The sequence below is a fragment of the Lissotriton helveticus genome, chromosome 2_2 (assembly GCF_964261635.1).
Source record: "Lissotriton helveticus chromosome 2_2, aLisHel1.1, whole genome shotgun sequence".
Classification (NCBI taxonomy): Eukaryota; Metazoa; Chordata; class Amphibia; order Caudata; family Salamandridae; genus Lissotriton; species Lissotriton helveticus.
The window spans coordinates 186,405,780-186,427,947 of record NC_136060.1 but is presented as its reverse complement, the minus strand read 5'-3'; the positions used below and the strand labels follow the sequence as shown (position 1 = coordinate 186,427,947).

The window sequence follows — 22,168 nt, the reverse complement described above, 5'->3', positions numbered from 1 at the left end:
AAGTTTGTTGCAGGATCAGCACATTATTTCCTACACCCTCGATCGATCCCTATTAATGCCAAAATAACAATAGTTTAACTTTTCCCTGAAATCCTACGCCACCGTCAATAGGATGCTTACTGAGTTACTTCAAGTGTCCAGGAATGCACCCTGCATCAGCCAACTCACTCCTCATTCTCACCCTGCACTCACAGCAATCACAATGCACTCACACTGACCACCATGCACTCACACCATTCACCCGCTCATCCTGCACTCAGTCATCACTCTGCACTCACAATGCACTTGCGCTGTTCACTCTGCAGTCACACGAGTACACTACTCACCCTGCACTCATGTCACACTACACTAACCTGTCCCCCCTCACTGCTCAATATACAATCTCACTCAAATAAGCCCATCACTAACCATGCATTCTTTCGTCCAACTCTGCACTTACATCCGCAGCCAAATTCATATGGTCACCTCACTCACCCTGCAGTCGCTCCTCTTACCCAACTTTCACACTGTTGCATCACTCACCGTGCACTCTTTAATCTATGCCTACTTAGGACCATTGACGCTAAACAGTAGGCACAGTATTTTCAGAATGAACGACTCCGTGCAGTAATCCCAAGGTGGGATTAAGAACAAAAGAAATCCCATAAATGGACCTGTAGAGAGATGAAAAACAAAATAGTGTGCATATCTCTCACATCTTAAGCCATTGCTAAGCGCTGCATCCTATTGCACAATAAGATGCATGCACCCCAGTCAGTGGTCCTCATGCACAACATGGAAGGGGAACACTTCTAAAATAGCATCATAACAAATGCTACACACCCTACACATATCAGATCTTGCTACTTATGTAGGCAAGCACTTCAGTGCTCCACGTAGGGATAGTAGGCCCTTTATGAATATATGTGTTCAACAAGGGGGAGAAAGGAGACAGCGGCAATTTCCACTCCTCGGGAGTGGGAGGTCCAGCACCAGCGTGAGCCCCAAGACGTCAAGACAAAAGAATGCTGTGCCGTTCCTCAGAAGAAGGACGTACGAGTCGCACTAGTATTTGGGTGCCACTGGTCTCGCTGTGATCTACAGTTGGGCATCCATTTTGTTGGATGTAATGCCCTCACACACCCTTTCAGGTGTCACGTCTACACACCTCTGGCCCACACCCGAACTTCACAAAACGGCTGTTGGATAAAAGATCTCCGGTAAAGTGCCCCTCTTTGAGGTGAGCCCGTTGGGTATTGCACCGCTGACCCAACGAGGAGCAGCCCCGATGATGAAGCATGACACCTGAAAGGGTGTATGAGGGCATTACATCCAACAAAATGGATGCTCAACTGTAGATCTCATTGAGACCAGTGGCACCCAAATACTAGTGTGACTCGTACGTCCTTCTTCTACCTTCTGGTGGGGCAAAGTGGTAGGTGGTGGGCCGGGCCGCCGAGGGACGGGGTGCCAGGGGGGCCCCCTCCATGTGCTTCGCAGGGGAGCCCCCTCAAGTTTCATTACGCCACTGAGAAGCACTGTACATAAGGGAGACAGCTGGAAAACATGAACCCATGCAGTGTGTGTGCAAAATAAAAAGTCTGGTTGCAATGGTAGGGGATTCATAAGCAACACCTAACTTGTCCACGTAACCAAGGAAGCTTTCACCCCTGTTATGGGCACGCTATACAAATATCGCCACATACATACTTGACCAAGTGTATGGTAAGCTTTTCGGGGGCGACACGTTCTATAAAACACATACAGCATTTGGGAAGAGAATGCACTTCGAAATATAAAGTGTTCCCGCACTGCTAAAGATCGGCAAAATTCTCTGCTTTGAGTAAGGCAAATGAACAATAAATAATACAAGTATTTCGCACAGTCTTCCTTTCAGTGGACATAAAAAAATTACACTAGTTGAAAAAACCTTTGGAATTTAACTTGCGCCTGTAGTGGATGAATGCTAAACACCTCTGTGACAAGTATTAAAACCTGTTAAATTAGCTTTGTATAAAGTCGAGACACGACAACTGACCCTAATAAACACAAACACGCAGGCGCTCGGTCAATTTCTTTTTCTTTTTGTTGTTTAGAAGAAACTTGTTTTCCAAATGCCAACTCAGCAGGATTCCCCTTTTAGAGCAGTGTTTTATCGCGGTTACAGCTCTTGCTATAAATTTCGTCGTGTTATAAACCTAAAGGACATTGAAAAAGAAACGAGCTGTCACTGTGGTGCCGACCGGGGAGGGAAAGTTGCTTGAAAGTAGCATTCTGGGCTGGAGGAATGCCGCCGTTCTATCTCGAACACGGGGAGCGCGTCTTAAATAAATAATCAAACGCGGCGTGAGAAACCGATGGCACACTGCAGTTAATTAAAACAAGTGCGAGTAGCGGACGAAAACTGTACTTGGGCTCCGCTGCTTTGGAACTACACGGAAGTAACTGGAGGATCAACAGCCAACAGAAAGCACGAACCCAACACAATGCCTCAAGTAAACCAATCACAAGTGGAATAACAAATTAGACTAAGTTTCAGCCAACTGAGGGTCGTCTAGAGTGGTCAGAGCCCGCTTTTGTGTAATAAAGCAGCGTAATTATCCTCTCATATTCTAAGTTAGTCATAGTCCTGGCCTGGCATCCTTCAGCTGTTAAAAACTACCACACAACCTGACACTGAGGGGGTGGTTGGCACAGGGACCAGCGTTCCAGTAGATTACCTCATTGGAGATTCTTCTGGAACGATAAGATCCAAGGAATGTCTTCTTGCCTGAATAGGAATGAATATGCTTGTGAATAAAGCACCTGGTGAGTGGTTTAGACCAGCAGGCAGCCTCGGAGTGGGATATCTGTTGCGCTTCCACTTCATGTGTCTGATCCCCTGAAGAGCTGCATTGGTGATGCTCCTGTGTGGCTGCTGAAGCTGGTATGTGCATGTTGACGCACAACCTGAAATGATTTTTACTTTTTGTAGAGTCGCTCCCCGCAATATGTAGTGCCATTATCCATTTCCATATGCGGACCATTATACCACTAAAGTGCAATATTTTTCTACTTTGCATTATCGTTTGCTGTCAGTTTTTTGCTAGTACCAATTCAGCAACAAGCAGCACCAATTCAACATCACTGCAGCACAACCTCAACAACAGCGCACCATCAGCACAGCACCAAATCAGCATCACTCAGCACCACCTGAGCGCCAACTTATCACCACCACCTGAGCATTACTTAGCACACCCTCAGGGTCACTCATCATCACCTGAGCACCACCTCAGCATCAGCACCAGCGCAGCTCGACCTCAGCACCAGTTTAGCTCCACCTCAGCACCAGCCCACCACCACCTCAGCACCAACGCAGCACCACCTCAGCATCATCACAGCACCACCACGAGCACCGCCCCACCTCATCATCAATTCAGCACTAACGCAGCACCACTTCAGCATCAGCACTACCGCCGCATCAGCACAGTATCACCTCAACTCAGCACCACTTGAGCACCAGTGCAGCACCACCGCCTCAGCTTGACTTAGCACCGCAGCATCACTCAGCACCACCTCAGTATCACCCAGCATCACCTCTGCACCAGCACACCGCCACTTCAGTGCTACCTCCCCATAATTCAGCACCACCTGAGTATCATTTAGCATCACCTCCGCATCACCTCCGCATCAGCACACCACCTCCTCAGCACCACTCCGCACAACCTTGGTCTTCCCTCAGAATCTGCCATCTGTTGATTCTCTCCTAAAGTCTGTCTGCTGCACATATTGTAATTACGGCACTATTTCCCAGCCTCCAACCTCCCGTTGTTTAAGTCCCCCCAATAACAAAAAAAGAAAACTAGAACAAACCAGCATTAGAATAGGCAGGAAGTAGTTGCTAGAATTCTCTCTGACTAAACACTTTTAAGGTCCCAAAGGTGAAACCTCAATGCTTGTTTTGTTTTGCCTTCGAGCATTGGCTGTATAGAGGCGATCACATGCACAGTGTTTCTCCACACAAGTGCCCAAAGTTTGTCGATATATCTCCCCATTCCTTGTGTTCTCTCTTTAGATTAGGCGCTCGTATTGTCTGTATCTCCCAGTATCTGTGAGTCCCATGTTTCTTTTCAAACTGCACACCCTGCCACATAATTCCACAAGACAAAACCACTCCACGCCACACAATTCCACAACTAACCATCCCAATCTGAACCACATAATTCCTCTCCACACCACTTACATCCACTCCAAACCAAAACGCATGGGTAAAAGATTATTTACAACATCAACAGCTCTAACTCTAAAAAATGCTAGACCTAGGGCCATATGTACGACCATTTATTGCAGTCACAGAGGGGCATTTTGCCCTTTTGCGACCGCAAAAAACGGTAACAGAATGTACCAACCGTATTTTGAGAGTCGCTAATGTAATAGCTATTAGGAAGGGGGGTTCCAAGGGCGTCCCTTCCTAATAGCGACTCTGAACCCTATGTAAGAATGCAAAACACTTGCAGTTTACCACCCTATTCAAGATGGTGGTAAACCATTCGCAAACGGGAAGGGGTCCCCAGGGGACCCCTTCTCCTTTGTGAATGCGTGCACGAACATTTATTAAGAGCAGGCAGTGGTCCCAGGGACTACTACCTGCCCTTAAAAAAGGACGCAAATTTTTTTAATTTCTTCTTTTTTAAAAATGCATCCATTTACTTATAATGAAAATGGGCCGCATTTTTATTAACAAATCAGTCTAAGACATGGAGGTCTGCTGACCCCAGCAGGCCACCAACCCTGGGAGTGCCAGCCATTCCCAATGGGGTCGCAAATTGCGACAGCCTCATTAATATGCATGAGGCATGCAGTTTGCGACCCCATTGGGTATCGTAAACAGTGTCTGACACTGTTGTACATTGATGTTTGCGACTCGCAAGTTGCGACTCGCAATTTAATGCAATTTGTGAGTTGCAAACATCAATGGTCATACATCTGGCCCCTATTGCATTGAAAATGCTTGTTTCAGTTTACTGAGGATTTAGCCTATTTGACTGTTATTCTTTAATGAGCTTTCTTTTTTTAAAGTTTTCTGTTGGTAACAGCGTGTTAAAACGTATTACAGAAATGTTGCTTTATGTATTTAAAAAAAAAATATTGAATAATCTGAAAACATCTAGCTTGGCAGGCCTATGGGGTTTTCACATCCTAAGAATCATAGGCGCAACTAGAGGCAAATTTCTGGCTGGGGAGAGGGGCTTATAAAAATTGCGGCGTCGGGGTTAACTGTTCCAGCAATAGGCAGAGTGGAGATGCATGGACTCTATAAGAAGAGGTGAAAAAACCAAGCCTCGTTAACAAGTAAATGACCTTTTTTTCAAGACCTGTGAAGTACTCTGGTGCGGCTGCAGTAAGATGGACGCCAGACCAGCCAGCCCACAGCAGCTACCTGTCTGTGTGTGTCTGGGAAGCTCTCTAAGCCTGGGCTGATGCACACAACGGGGGGAGTGGGGGGGCTGAAGCCCTTTGAGCCCTATGAGCGCTGCACGCCTGCTAAGAATACATTGTCAGCGTTTGTAATTGAAGTGTTCCGGGCTCCCCACACCCAGGCGGGAATATTCAATGTTTATGTAAATGTAAATGTATTGCGACTTATATAGCGCACGTATCACCCGAAGGCATCAAGGCGCTTGCTTAGGGAACCCGTCCTGGTATTCCCCTGTGAGATACCCCAGCAGGGTATCCACAAGGTGAAAGCCAGGCATCCCACCGCGAGGGGCCGTAGTGGAGATTAAGCAAGCTATTGCCCAGAGTCGCAGAGTGTGACCCCGTGAGTCTGTGGAAAAATAAATTTTGCCATGTTCTGTGTCCCTACGCCTCATCCATCATATGTTATGTGTGCATGACCAATATGCATATGTTATTCCCCATGTCTGATTAATGACGCAATTACAGTTGTGTCCACCTCTAGTATGCCAGTTTTCCAGTCCTCGTGAATACTACGAATATCAGGCCTAGGTAAAGCTACGTTGCCACGTTTCCCAGTGTGCACGTTATTCCATAATAAAGTCCCCGTTTCCAGGCCTCAAAAGGGCCCGGACATCAGATTCAGCTCCTGTCTCCTGAAAGCCTCGCTGAGGAGCGATACAGCCCCCACCTGTATCCTCGACCCTTCACTTACTTCCTGCCTCGCAGTGCCCGGTGCAGCCCGGCTCTGCCTCTGAGTCTGCCAAAAGTATGTTATAGTTCCAGTTATCAGTTCAGTCTTCCTTCTCTGCATTCCTAAGCTACTGAACTGCATCAATAGTTTCCGTCATTGTCTAGCCTTCTCGTCTCCATGTTAGAGAAATACTGCATTTAATGGTCATTTAATATTCTTCATCACGCACTACATGTAGAATAATGCATGGTCCAGTCTTAGAATCAAGTTAGCTTCTCCCCTCATGACTTCTAGTTTATATCAACATGTTCCCTAAACATCAGATACCAGATAGGGTTTAGGTACATGTCGCTCCGACCCTCCAGACTCTAGTCTCTGCTCCTAGCACAGAGTTCATAGCCCCCAGCTTCTCCTAGTAACACGTCATTGCCAGTTTTCGCGCACCACCAGGTTAGAGGTCCCGGCTCCTTAGGTAGCCCCCTCCAAAGTTTCCGCCCATTTCATGACATATTCTGTTACGTTTGCATCACATGTCTATGTATACTCCCAGTTACACCTCTTTTTACTGTTATCTTTCGCGACTGCTACGCGTCACGCCTTCTGCTCCACCCACGGTTACGCCTACTGCAATGTAATGCTATGTGTTTGCGCTATGTATATAAGTTGATGTATTGTTATTAAAAGTTAGCGCGCTCATTCCAGATCAAGCCCCGGCAGCTGCTGGGCCCCAGTTGTCCTGCTGGGCCCTGTCACCTCTGTTCTATGCAGGTTGTCCTGATCCTGTCCTTATGCTGTAATAAACCTGCAGAAACTCCTACTACCTCGAATCTTGACTCTTATTTTATTGAGCTATCTGTTATTCATTCATTCATTCAAAAATAGATCCGGTATTATTTATTTATATACCACATAATGGCGCCCGAATAGGGACTTGCCCTTTCCCCACGCGTCGGTGAAGCCACGCCGACCCCCTGACCCTCTGCAGTCGTGACGGAACTCTTCTGCGCAGTGGCAGATATTTCTGCTTCAAGTATCCCTCAGGCCCACGGAGGAGACGGAGGTTGCGGTCCAGCATCCGAACGAGACGGTGGAGGAACGCGGCGAGTCCCGACCAGAGCCCAAGCCAAGAGTCCAAGGTCCGAGGTATCCGGAGGCCCACCCGTAACTGAAGTCCGAAGTCCGAAGTTCGTCGTCGTAGCAGTCCAGTCCCGTCCGAGGCCTTCCGTTCCGTGCTGCCCGGTGAGTACCATTGCTGGGGTAGTATCTAGACAGGACCAATCTAAATTGACTCCTGGTCCGTGGGTTGGTGGTGCCCAGACTCACAAACGAAGTGTTCACCTAGGTGGATACGGGTCTTGATGCGTCCCTTTATGGGACCGGTATGTTCCGTACTGTTACAGCAGTGCATCCAGTAACTCTAGTCTGTTCCGTTCTCGAGAAAATCTGTTCTGTTTCTGTTTTCAGTATTTTCAGGTAGTATTCTGTCCGAACTGTTATGTTATGATGTTGTTCAATGTATTTCCAATATCGTGGTATGCCTGAATTGTTTTCCCAATTGTTATTGTTCTTTGTGTATTGTATTGTGTTCCGATTCAAGTTTACAATGCCGCTCTTTTCCAAGTTACGACAGTTAAAAACTAGAAAGGGTTTATTAGAAGAAGCAGTTCCTGTTCCGCCTAGGGACAGTCCAGGTCACTTTATGTATCAGAAACATGGCATAAGCGCCATATTGTATCTAGATTTATGGGTAGAGTATACCAAACAGTTAGAAGAAAAGTATAGATGGCCCGTATCGGGTACATGGGATGCCGAATGTATCATGCGAGTAGAAGAAGCATTATGGAAAAAGAAAGCCAGACAGTCACAGAAGGATGCCATCGAGTTATGGCGTAAAGAAGCTCATAGAAGAACTGAAAAGGAAGTCAGAAAGTCAGAGTTAAGTAGAGAATCCCAAGAACGAGCCCAAGAAAGAGAATTAATCGAGATAGGTGAACAAGTCAAAACCGAACAGTCAGACAGACAGAGGCATGCCCTCATTAAGGGTATGTATCCTCTGCTTGCCGAAGGCTTGCCAAAAGCGACCCCAGAGGCATCCAGTAATTTCCCGCCACCATTAGTTCCGACCAAGCTACGTCACAAACCGACCGCAGCTGATATTTTTATTTCGTCCTATCTGGACGACACAGTCCCCGAATATGCAAATCCTGTTCGCGCTCCGCCAGTACCTGTAAATCAGGCACTTCCTGCTCCTTCAGACACCGGGGTGCCCTTAACAGCTCCCCCGGCCCAGTCCGCCATACAAGTCCAGCCCACGTTACAATTACCGACCCTGCCAGGACGAAGAATGTCAGTCGACGATTCTAGTTTAGGGGCCGCAGGAGGAGCTACTCCTCAAACCCCGCCGCCACACAAGCGTTTAACATTACTCGAATTACATGCTCAAGCGTCACAGCGCACGCCCAAACATCAGTCTGTTACAGAAATCAGGCAAACCCTTAACGAATGTGTCTATGATCCAGTTCCAGGCGAATATAATATGGTTTTATATTCCTTACGTGTAAGGAGAGTGACCGAGTATCTAGTCACCTTACCGAATATGAAAGAAGATCTAGACAGAATATATCGTTTCATCCGTACAGGGGATGATCCAGAAAGTATTGGCGAGATTATGTCTCAAAGGAAAGCCGAGATTCAGCTCATGATATTAAAGTTCCTGATCAATTGTCTAATAAGAGAACAAGATTACCCGTCTAAAGATCCCGCCGAAATGAGAATCCTGACAAGGTGGAGTGATAATATAGCCGAGGGTAAGCACAAGACCATTAGTGCTATGGAGAGTATGTACAAGAAAATTCGTAAAGAAATAATAAAGATACACGAACAGCGTAAAGCAGCACAAGTAAGCGAGAAAGAAAGTATCTCTGATCCTGAAGAGGAAGACGAGAATTCCGCCAGAATAGCGTATGTAGGAAAATCCAGATTTCCAGATCGCCATTTACGCCTAGAACCCAAGTCTATTTTTCATCATTCAGCGCCAGAACAAGGTTCCCTAGAACAAGTATTTCAAGCTACCGACCACATTCTGAAATCACGAGTCGGTTACAGTGAATTAAGTACTATGCATGAACAAGAATTAGCCCGATCAGCAGTCCGATGGATTACTGATTCTACCACTTTTCCAGACGAAATAGTGGCACAAATGTTTCTGAAATTGCCCCCAGCCGAGCAACGACTGGTGGGTATGTATATGATCCAACACCTCATTACTCTGTATGAGGGTCAACACTCTGATCCAGGCCCGTTACACGATATCCTGAACGAGTTACTCCAGTATAGATGGAGAGGTCTAGGTACCGATTTAATTAGTGTCATTCTAGAACAGCGCCACAAATATAGAACGTTCCTGAATCCGCATTTTGTTCATGTCTCACCCCCAGAAAGTAAATCATTCTACATAGACAGACAGAATCCGTTACGAGAAGTCCACCCAGTCCAAGGGGCGGGTGGCGTAATGCAACGAGTGTTTGTATACACTCCGATTTCAAAGATGGAACTTCTTGAAATGAAGAAATTAATTCCCTGTCATGACAAAGATCCAGCAGGGTTCCATAGAGAATTAAAAGACATGCTCCGTATGGGAGAATACACTTACCCAGATATCATTAAAATGTTAAAGGTCCTGTTACCCGCAGGGGTGTATGAAAAGCTAAAGGAAAAAGAATGGGAGGTGGGAGAGAAAAAGATCGATTGGGCAGCTCTAGAAGCTGAAGACAAGGCACGAGTACCAGGTACCGGTCTTGGAGATAAATGTAAGGAATTACCAGAATTACTGATTCAAGTTTTACCTAGATTATTGACAACGAGAAAAGAAGACTGGGATGCAATCTCAGCCTGTAAACAGAAACAAGATGAAGATATTAGTGATTTTTATTCTAGATTTGAGAAATGTTTCAGTATCAACAGTGGTCTCAAGACAAGTAGTGAGTCATACCCTCACCTTTTCGTTACCAAATTAGTCGAGAATTCAAGTCCACAAATTAAAAATCGAGTTTTGAAAGTCGAAAGCACCTGGCAAGCGAATACTCCGTCCCAGATGCTCCAGATGCTCCAGTACCACCAGAATAGAATCAGAGAAGAGCAAGAACACGAAAGAAAACGTATGAAAGACACGAAAATGAAAGTGCTAGTTGCACAATCTGTTCCTCAAGACAGTCAGAAGAGGGGTCCGAATCAAGCCAGTCATCCTGCAGCTCCCGTTAAAGGGAACTGCAATTATTGTAAACAGCCAGGTCATTTTATAAACGAGTGTGCAGTTCTGAAACATAATATAGCTACTGGTAAGACTAAAGAAAGACCACGTCCGCCTAGACAAGAACAAGTTTCACAGATTCCTCAGTCACAGAATGCACAACAGACAGTTTCCGCACCGCAGCCTATTGCTGCAACACAGCATGTCACATCACAGATGTACCAGTATGCACAGTCCGAGTATCCAGAGTATCAGCCATATTCATGAAACAGCCTAGAGAGGGAGATAGGCTTGCCTCTCATCGAGATACCTGTAGATCAAGAAGGTCCCTATGTTCACAGTCAAGTATTAGGGAAAGACAGAAAGTTTTTGATCGACACAGGGGCAAGTAGGACCACAATTAGTCACGCCGAAGTTCCAGGGGCTCCGCTCTCAGGCTCAAGAAATGTTTCCCTTGGATTTTCAGGAAAGCCAATAGTTAATGAGATATCAAAGCCAGTCACTCTAGAAGTAGGTCCATTGTCCCGTACTACTGATCTGTTACTTACTAAGTCATGTCCAGAAAATCTGTTAGGCATTAAGACACTGAAAGAATTAGGTGCAGTTATTTGCTGTTCCCCAGAGGGAATACGATTGTTCCTACGTGACTTTAAGGGTCACTATGTATTACGAGATTTTGATTCTAGATTGTCTAATGTTCCACAGCACTTATGGGCGCAAGGTCCAACTGATGTAGGTTACATGCAAATCACACCCTATCGTGTGACTCTCAAACCAGGTGTAGTGTTACCACGAATCAGACAGTACAGATTGCCACCCGAGGCTGTAGCAGCCTTATCCAAAATTATTGACGAGCTCATTGCTCAAGGAGTAGTTGTAGAAACTGACTCCAATGTATGTAATTCTCCGATCATTCCAGTCATGAAACGTACTGATCCTAATGCACCCCCAGTATATCGATTAGTGATTGATTTACGAGAGCTTAATAAATGTATTATTCCTCAGTACCCAGTTGTCCCAGATATCTCTTCCCTATTAACGGCCATTGATTCCGAAGCCACGTTCTTCACTGTTATTGACCTCAAGAATGCATTTTTTAGTGTTCCAATTCATCCAGACAGCCAGTTTCTTTTCGGATTTTGTTTAAATGGAAGGAGCTATATGTTTACACGCGCTCCTCAAGGTTTCACAGAAAGCCCTAGTATTTACAGCCAAGCACTTAAGAGACAACTAGACAACATTCACATGCCAACTGACACTGCCCTGCTCCAGTATGTCGATGACCTACTGATCACAGCCCGTTCTGAACGTGACTGCGAGCGAGCGTCACTGACAGTTTTGTATTTTCTAGCCGAGATGGGGCACAAGGTGTCACCTTCGAAGCTTCAATTCTGTGTCCAGCAAGTGGTATACTTAGGACACTTACTGTCCAAGAGGGGTAGGCAGTTGACACCAGACCGTATCCAGTTAATAGCGAGTCTTCCCCAGCCCAGAACCCAGAAGGAGGTACGTGCCTTTATCGGCCTTACTTCTTATTGTAGGCAATGGATTCCCCAGTATGCATTTCTAGCCAAGCCACTGATACAGTTAACGACACAGGAGGCAGCCGTATCGACTGTCCTCCCTTGGACATCTGACCATACACTTAGTTTCAATGAGTTAAAGAAAGCCTTATGCCAAGCTCCAGTTCTAGCTACACCGAACTACAGTAAGCCTTTTACACTTTTCGTTACTGAACGTGAAGGTACAGCATTATCTGTTCTTACACAAGATCAAGCAGGACAATACAAGCCCTGTGCTTATTTTTCGAGCACATTAGATCCAGTCGCCCAGGCGTTGCCTGCGTGCCTCAAGTCAGTTGCAGCCACAGCACTAGCTATCAGACAAAGTGATTCCATAGTTTTAGGACACTCCCTGACAGTACAAGTCCCACATTCAGTAGAAGTTCTTTTAAACCGAACACAAACTCAGCACTTGACAATTGCACGTTTAACAGGCTATGAATTGACACTGTTCCAGCCACACATAGAAATTAGACGCTGCAACGTCCTGAATCCTGCTACACTGTTACCATCAGTTAATTCAAATCCAGACACACATGTCTGTGTGGAAGTTGTTAACATTACCACAAAGCCAAGACAAGACCTGACAGACATTCCGTTACCAGATCCTGACCTGACACTTTATGTGGATGGTTCATGTATGAGAACTAGTACAGGAGAACTAGTCGCCGCGTATGCAGTAACTACTGACACCGACGTTATTGAAACACACCGTATTGATACCCTGTCTGCTCAAGCAGCAGAGCTAGTCGCTCTGACACAAGCCTGTATACATGCCAAGAACCTGAAAGTTAATGTTTACACAGACTCACGTTACGCATTCGGAGTTGTACACGACTTCGGAGTGCTCTGGCAGGAGAGAGGTTTCATGACTTCTCATGGAACCAAGATTCAGCATGGTCTCCTTATTCAAGCCCTGTTAGATGCCATACATTTACCGACATCTATCGCTATCATGAAGTGCAAAGCACATACGAAAGTTACAGACATTATTTCCCAAGGTAATGATCTAGCAGACCGCACAGCCAAGCTTACAGCACAGACTCCAGACATTCCAGTTAATCAGACACATATTCCAGATCCGACTACATGCATGACAGTTAAGGACCCTACACAAGACGTCATAGATATCCAGTTACATGCTACTCCCGATGAAATCAAGAAATGGTCTGAACAAGGAGGGGTCCAGACAGATCAAGGATGGTTAACGAAGGGTAGAGCCACATGGTTTCTCCCCGATTCTATGGTTCAAGTCATTATCAATACCGCACATAGTCCAGCACATTTAGGAGAAAAAGCTATGTTAGACAGTATCCAGAACATTTGGTTCAACAAGCATTTACGAGCTGCAGCCAAGCAGAAAGTCCGCACCTGTATGATATGTTGTCAGTTTAATCCAGGTAAAAGTGTCCCGGTGGAACAAGGTGGTTTCCAGCCCCCTGACCACCCTTTTGAGGTCCTCCAGATGGATTATATTCAGATGGAGCGATGTCGAGGTTTCAAGTATGTCCTTGTAGTTGTATGCGCTTTGTCCAGGTGGACAGAAGCATATCCAGTCCCAGATTACACAGCCGCGACCACTGCCAAGCAGTTGGTTCGTGAATTCTTCCCTAGATACGGACTCCCTAGAGTCGTATATTCTGATAACGGTCAGCCATTCTCCTCAGAGTTAATGAAGCACGTTTCCCTTTTGTTAGGGTACCAGTGGAAGTTTCATTGTGTACGCCATCCTGAAGCAGCCGGTCTAGTCGAGAGACATAATCAGACCCTGAAAATCCGCATTGCCAAAGTCTGTAAAGAAAAAGGTGTGGACTGGTTAGTAGCTCTGCCAGTCGCTTTGTTTTATATGCGCATGGTCGCACATTCCAGATCAGGTCTGTCCCCGTATGAGGTCGTATTCGGCCGCCCCCCTAACATGTGGGGTACTCCTAGACCCCGAAGTATTACCGATGTTTCATGTAATATGCTGACAGATTACCTAGCTTCCTTGATGTCTGCCCTCAACTCATGTCGTTCACAGGTTGCCGCCGCATTTCCAGACAATACCGAGGTGGCACCGCACGAGATCGTTCCAGGCTCCTTGGTGATGATCCGAAATTTCGACAGATCAAGTCCGCTGGAACCACGTTGGAAAGAGCCACGTCAGGTCCTCTTGACCACCCGTACCGCCGTCAAGTTGGAAGGCAGAAAAGGATGGATCCACCTTTCTCATATTAAACTTTTCAATGGATTGAAACCCGTTTCTAAAAACATTTCCCAGGATTCCCAGGATTTTAAAAACTGTCAAGACATTGTTTTAAAGGACTGTCCCGCAAAAGACATTATTACAACCCCTCCCTGGTTAGAGAAAACTCCGCAGCAGGAGTATAAGTTAAAGCTCAGGTCTAGTAAAATAAGTCAGTCAGTTTGATTGTATAAGTCCTCCCCTAGGTGAAACGGTTAGACTGTTTCTGACATGTATAAAATAGACCCCCATAGTGAGAGAGTCAGTCGAAGTTCAATTCAATGTATCGTTTTTCTGAGTTTCATATTATTCATCAGCATAATGATTTCCTGCACCAGCTATGCGTTCTATCTGTATCTTCCAGTTCCTCATGTAAATATGTCTGCTAATGCTACAGTAGAGCACACGTTTAGTGATCTGCCTCCTCACGAATATTCTTACCGCCTCGCTATGCGTAACAACACATTTATCCGTATGTTACATTATTCACACCAGACCAGCAATGCCACAAATTGTTGGGTGTGTGGTCGACTCCCCCCTTTCCAGACACCGAAGGGAGTTCTGCCACTCTTTCCTTATCCATTCTCACACAATGGTTCGTGTGGAGCATGGTCCACGTTAACGTCTTCCTCAACAGATATGTCTTTTCTTAACAGTACATGTTTTCCAGACAAGAAAGGTCTCCCCCACAGAACAGGTTTAGATCTAGAAAATGAAGTATATAATTTAGGTAATTATTCGTCGAATTTCATGGTCCTGAATGTTCAGTCTGATACTACTCCAGACTTACCTGCTATTTCAGTACTACCTGTCAAAGGCGAATTATGTGTCCGTAGTTATGGTTCCATACATGTAGGTCATAGTGAATGTACTACTGTTATCCAGTATAGTGACTGTGGGAAATCTGTTTTCAAAGCTTCACGTCATTCTTATTTTATTTGTGGTCAAACTGCATATGTCCGTCTGCCCCTCGATTGGGAGGGAACCTGTTACATTGCTTTCCTACTGCCACCTGTTTTCCTAGCCCCATCTGATTATCACAGAAACACACATCTAGTACACATTAGACATAGAAGGGAGTCCCCAATTGTCGATTATACTGAAACTACTCTAGAACAGTATACAGATTTCAATAAAGGCTTCTTCTTCTTTGTAGGACCTGTCCAGAATAGTAAACTGATCCGTAGGTTAACAAGAACCCTTGAAGCTGTAGTAAATGAGACTGCCTCTGCTCTAGGTAACTTAACCGAAGAACAATCTGCTAGGAGATTTGTCGTTTTGCAAAATCGTCTCGTCCTTGACGTCATACTGGCCGATAGGGGCGGGGCCTGTAGAGTCATCGGATCTAGTTGCTGCATTTTCATTCCAAATAACGCGCCGTCTGTTTATTCAGCTATAACCAGACTCCATAAAATTGCCCATCTGTTACATCAAGATCCAGGCACCTGGACATGGTCAGGTTGGTTCTGGAATATAATTTCCGCATGGGGATGGAAAGTCCTGTCTTTTCTAGGTATTGCAGTAGCGATCATATTTAGCTGCTGCCTCTGTATACAATGTGGCCCTGCGATTTGCAGCATGTGTGCTACCTCTTGTATTCCTAGTCCCAAGCCCCGTTCTAAATCCCGTTCCAAGACAATTCGAGACGAACAAATGGTACTGTATGAAATGATAGATGGTATCATGAAAATTGATGTTTCCTGATGGAAACGTAGTGACAAGGAGGGAATGTGGAAAAATAAATTTTGCCATGTTCTGTGTCCCTACGCCTCATCCATCATATGTTATGTGTGCATGACCAATATGCATATGTTATTCCCCATGTCTGATTAATGACGCAATTACAGTTGTGTCCACCTCTAGTATGCCAGTTTTCCAGTCCTCGTGAATACTACGAATATCAGGCCTAGGTAAAGCTACGTTGCCACGTTTCCCAGTGTGCACGTTATTCCATAATAAAGTCCCCGTTTCCAGGCCTCAAAAGGGCCCGGACATCAGATTCAGCTCCTGTCTCCTGAAAGCCTCGCTGAGGAGCGATACAGCCCCCACCTGTATCCTCGACCCTTCACTTACTTCCTGCCTCGCAGTGCCCGGTGCAGCCCGGCTCTGCCTCTGAGTCTGCCAAAAGTATGTTATAGTTCCAGTTATCAGTTCAGTCTTCCTTCTCTGCATTCCTAAGCTACTGAACTGCATCAATAGTTTCCGTCATTGTCTAGCCTTCTCGTCTCCATGTTAGAGAAATACTGCATTTAATGGTCATTTAATATTCTTCATCACGCACTACATGTAGAATAATGCATGGTCCAGTCTTAGAATCAAGTTAGCTTCTCCCCTCATGACTTCTAGTTTATATCAACATGTTCCCTAAACATCAGATACCAGATAGGGTTTAGGTACATGTCGCTCCGACCCTCCAGACTCTAGTCTCTGCTCCTAGCACAGAGTTCATAGCCCCCAGCTTCTCCTAGTAACACGTCATTGCCAGTTTTCGCGCACCACCAGGTTAGAGGTCCCGGCTCCTTAGGTAGCCCCCTCCAAAGTTTCCGCCCATTTCATGACATATTCTGTTACGTTTGCATCACATGTCTATGTATACTCCCAGTTACACCTCTTTTTACTGTTATCTTTCGCGACTGCTACGCGTCACGCCTTCTGCTCCACCCACGGTTACGCCTACTGCAATGTAATGCTATGTGTTTGCGCTATGTATATAAGTTGATGTATTGTTATTAAAAGTTAGCGCGCTCATTCCAGATCAAGCCCCGGCAGCTGCTGGGCCCCAGTTGTCCTGCTGGGCCCTGTCACCTCTGTTCTATGCAGGTTGTCCTGATCCTGTCCTTATGCTGTAATAAACCTGCAGAAACTCCTACTACCTCGAATCTTGACTCTTATTTTATTGAGCTATCTGTTATTCATTCATTCATTCAAAAATAGATCCGGTATTATTTATTTATATACCACAAGTCGAGTAGGCACCGGAACGAGAATTGTCGAGTCCGTGGAATTTTTGAGCCCGAGACCCGCCGAGGTGGGGAACCGAACCCTGGTCCACTGCCGATCTCAGCTTCCGGGTCTGCCGCCTCTAACCACTGAGCCATGCTTCCTAGGATTCAGAGCAAGGACTACAAGTAAACCTTCCATCTCTTCTGCAGTTTTTCACATCTATCTGTGCGGATAATCTGCAGTAGACCTGCTGTTTGATATATGGTTTGGAACATTTCTATAAAAGAGAACCACTTCATTTTTGTGTGCCTCGCTTGGCATAGCCCCGAGTATTAAAGAAGGATACTTTTTGAATAGAGTTATCATTCTGAAATATTTTTCGTTTGCAGGTGTGTGAAGAAGCACGCTGTCCCAATATTGGCGAGTGCTGGGGCGGAGGAGAATATGCTACAGCTACAGCAACAATTATGGTGAGTTCCATCAAGCGCTGGTACCATTAAAATCTGTTCAGTAGATTTTGACAATAGGTAACTTGAGTAGGTATGGAATAAACAAGTGGGCTGTGTAGCACTAAACACCACATCTAAATGATACCCTTGATTGATTTTAGTAGATCAGGAGCACGGTTTTCCCGCATCCCACGTTATTATGCTCCTTTAATATACTTGCCTTCCTATTTGTTTTAAACCTGTTCTTAAACTTTGTTACTCCATGACACACTTTCATTTTAAAACTTTGTTACATTGAGCATAGACCACACTGCGCACTTTATAGCTTTTAACATTAATCTTTATTGTCCTTTTAAAAACCTGATTGCATTGTTAGCATGCTTACTTCAAATCTCTGGTCACACCCCCGGTGAACCGGAGGGACTTCAGCCTCACTTCCGGTTCATAGGGGACAGCTGTAGTTTGCGCGCTATCCCCTCCCTCACTACCACATAAGTAGAATGCCAATGCAGATGCGCAGCGGGCGCACCAAAGGCAAGCCCGTCTGCGCCTGGACCGGACCCAGGGCCACAACCACTGCTTGTTGCTCTCCTATCCCGGTGTCCAGGTTGATTTATTCACGATATACTCTACTGAGCTATAATAGGCTCGACATGATGCCCAATTGTCAGCAGTTCGACCCTTCTAAAGAAATAAAATTATTTATTCATTGGTAATCGAAATTTTCTTTTTTCAAAAACAAGAACTTCCAACACAGGGACAAACTATCCATGTCAACAACCAATCTCTCCCCAAAAAGTATTAGGTCTGCTCATTAATACACGCTCTCTAGTTAAGCATAATGTAGAATTTGCTAAATTATTGACAGTACACAAGATAGATATTGCTTTTGTCACGAAAATGTGGGCTGATAGCTCCTCGGATCTCGACCTAGTTTCAACCATTCCCCCCGGATTCTCTATAATTCGAAATCATAGGCAAGAGAAACGGGGAGGTGGCCTAGCAATCATACTTAAAGACACTCTAAACATATTAGGGTCGTCTGCAGGAAGCAGTACAGAATGCAAATTGCTTTCGTTCAAAATCACTTTAAGTGATAACTACACGTTCAAGGGAACACTACTGTACAGATCCTCAGCAAAAAAAATTTGGAAGATCTGATTAGTCCTTTAATCAAATCAAGTTTCGAATCAGAGGATTATTCCATTCTAGGTGTTTTTAATTGCCATCTAGAAAACAGGGATGATTACAACCCAGCATCGACTATAGAGATGATGGCCAGTGCAGGAATGGAACAAAAAGTCAATCATCCTACGCATGATGCCAGTCACACTCTTGATGGCATATTCACATCCAGCCCCTATTTGAACATCCAAGAGACTCTGCCCATTCCATGGTCGGATTACAAAGCCATCATATTTGCAGTATCCAATATTCACTCCTTTTTAAGCACCCATAATTCCTATAAGACAACTAAATGGCAAAATTGGAGGAACATTAACCCCCAGGCACTGCAAAACGCTCTAGCAGCTTCAAAACCAGTTCTAACACCAGAGATAAATCTGGCAACAGCTAACCTCACAAAGTGGATTACGTCCGCAGTAGACACTTTAGCTCCGATGAGAAGCTTTACCAGAAAACGTGCCAAAAAATCTGAACCTTGGTTCAGCGATGCACTACGCGCTCAGAAACAACTATGCAGAAAACTAGAGAGATGCTAGAGACGGAATTATTACGATAGTGAAAAAGCCATTTATGCACAATCACTAACTATCAACAAAAAAATGATCCTGGACAGAAAATGTTTTCAAATAAAATTCGACAGGCAGGTAATTCTAGTAAAATACTTTTTTCAACCCTCAAAAAGTTAGTCACATTACCAGAACCAATAAAAACAGACAGTAGTGTTAAATTTTGCAACCGTCTGGCAGAGGTTTTCAAGGTCAAGGTGCAAAGTATTTTTAATACTCTCTCAGACAAGGGTATGGATGGTTTGAGTTTCCCCCACCACAACACTCACAGGCCCTAACATAGTCTTAGATACCTTCGTACTACAGAGCATAGAACAGATTTCACTGTTAGTAAGCTCCACAAAATCCGATAGTGTTAGCAAACATCTCCACTTACTGTTTATTGAAATCATCAACACAGGCATTTCCCCGACACCTGGAAAACGGTTTCAATTCTGCCTTTATTGAAAAAATCCAATCTAGATCCCAGCAATACCAGTAATTACAGACCCATCGCCAGGATTCCTTTTCTAGCTAAGGTATTTGAAAAGATTCTGAACTCACAATTGTCTGCATTTGTTTCCTCAGCAGACCTGCTGGACTCCTCGCCACATGGCTTCCGTCAGGGTCATAGCACGGAGTCTGCCTTGCTAACAGCAATAGAAGAGCTCCAGGCGATTTTGGATACGGGTGCCAGGGCCGCGCCTGATCCTTTTAGATCTATCTGCGAGCCATGACATCCTAATCGGGAGGCTCCAAGAAACAGGTGTCAAAAATACTGCCCTTAACTTGATCAAATCCTATCTGAACAACAGGTGTGGGTATGTTCAGATTGGTGACTCCTGTTCTGAGCGGTTTTCACTTCCTTGTGGAGTGCCGCAGGGCTCAGCACTGAGCCCGACATTGTTCAATCTATATGTCACCCCCCTAGCGGACATTTTTAGGCAGTTTGTTTTTTCTTTGGTCTCCTACGCGGACGACACACAAATAGTGGTGTCCATCACAAACAACTCAGAGGAAACCGTTGAACGTTTTAGTCAATGTATGTCCCACATTGACCAGTGGATGACAGCACACTGCCTAAAGCTCAATGGGAGCAAAACTGAAGCGCTCCTGTAAGGATCTGACACCTCCTTCTGGACACAGAACTGGTGGCCTTCAAATATGGGATCACTCCCGTCCCCAGTCTGTAAGGTGCGGAACCTGAACTTCATTCTCGATGATAGACTTGCGTTTCAACATCAGGCCAGCAAGGTTTCCTCCTCTGTCTTTTTGATACTAGAAGCAATTAGAAAGGTATGTAAATTCATTCCCTGCGAAGCAGTAAAAACCCTGGTAACCACATTAGCCCTAACCAGACTTGATTATTGCATTGCTTTGTACATTGGCCTTCAGGAGCAATATATGATCAAACTAAAAGGGCCCAAAATGCAGCTGCCAGATTGCTGCTGGGCATTGCCAAATTCCAGCTTATTGCCCATGGTTTAAAGAAACTTCACTGGCTTCCCATGATAAAAAGGACAGAAGTCAAATCCCTTTGTTTAGTTTATATGTCTCTGCGGTAACTGGACCAAGGTTTCTGAGACAACATTTTTCTTGATACCAGCCTGCTAGAAACCTCCGTTCATCCCCGAGAAGACTTCTTCCGATACCCAAATATAAGAAAGCACGTTGGGGAGGAAGAAGTTTCGTTTTGGGTACAGTTAAACAGTGGAATTTACTTCCAACAGAGATCAAGAACAGCCCGACATGGCTCACTTTCAGGAAATCACTGAAAACCTGGCTATTTGCTAGCTAATTCCACGTTATAATCCAGATGTAGGTTGACTTTCCGCTGAGCGCCTAGACGTCCCCGGGCAATCGTGCACTATACAAATCCTAAATCAAAATCAAATCAAACTGATTAGGGTCAAAGTGCTTGACTCTAGTAATTCTTAATTTTCATCACAACGTTTCAAATTGTGACTGATTGACTGTACATCCTGAGGATGTATATTATTCGCACGAAAAAGTGATTCACTGACCTCAAACACAAATGTTATTTACTACCTAATACGTTTCCACACACACTTGTTTGAATAGACTATATATAACAAAGTAATGCGAAAGTGGTACATTTATCAAGATATTACACAGGGTTCTATATGCCTGCTAATAACACGCTTCCTTTTATGTCCAGTGACCTTCAACTTCTTTAAAATGAATTATTCAAACCACATATGCATTTAGTGGCCAGTTCACCAGTCTGTGCAGAACATGACGTGCCGTGCCGTCAAAAACAGATTCTGCCTACTGGGTAAGGCTTACCTTATGATAGATCCCTTTAATGGCATGCAGAAGGGCAGAATCTATTTTAAGACTCTTTGCCTGAGATATCAATGCTTGAAAACTCAGGCCTCTCTAAAACCTCTATGTCAAGATCTGACCACATGTTCCGCTGAGGGACTTTGAGGGCTGATCGTTACTTGCTCACTGTTTGGTCTCCTAGATTAGTGACAGGAAATAATGCTATTCCGGTGCAGACCCAAGTGCGTAAATTTCCTTCTTTCAAAGCTTGTATGTAGTCTTTCTGTCTTGCCAAGCGCAATGTAGTTTGCCATGTGTGTTGGAAATGACTCAGATGAAATCCTAATGCACAGCAATTCCTTTTAGCAACCAAGCAATGTAGGCTAGCATTTTCAGTTGGCATGTGTTGAATGCCTAAACTGCTGTCTCCCAGTTAAAGAAGTTTTGGTTCAATTTAGATTTAATATTTTTGCATCGACGAGCAGCTCTTCATTGAAATGCTTGTATGGGATAGAACTTGTGGCAGTACATTTTATTTTGAGTCATAATAATTTAATAGGTAATCAGTAGAAATGGGCTGTATATTGTGAAGGAGTCCAGTATGTGATAGAGAAAT

The 22,168-nt window shown here is 44.8% G+C and overlaps 1 protein-coding gene across 1 annotated transcript in view; it reads left to right on the top strand.

The window, feature by feature from the left end:
• Positions 1-22,168, top strand: part of LIAS (lipoic acid synthetase) — a 212,574-nt gene that overhangs the window by 91,608 nt on the left and 98,798 nt on the right. Inside the window, exon 4 of the mRNA XM_078678318.1 lies at positions 17,477-17,557. Within this exon, the coding sequence (XP_078534444.1) occupies positions 17,477-17,557 (81 nt within the window). The remainder of the gene's footprint in view (positions 1-17,476; positions 17,558-22,168) is intronic.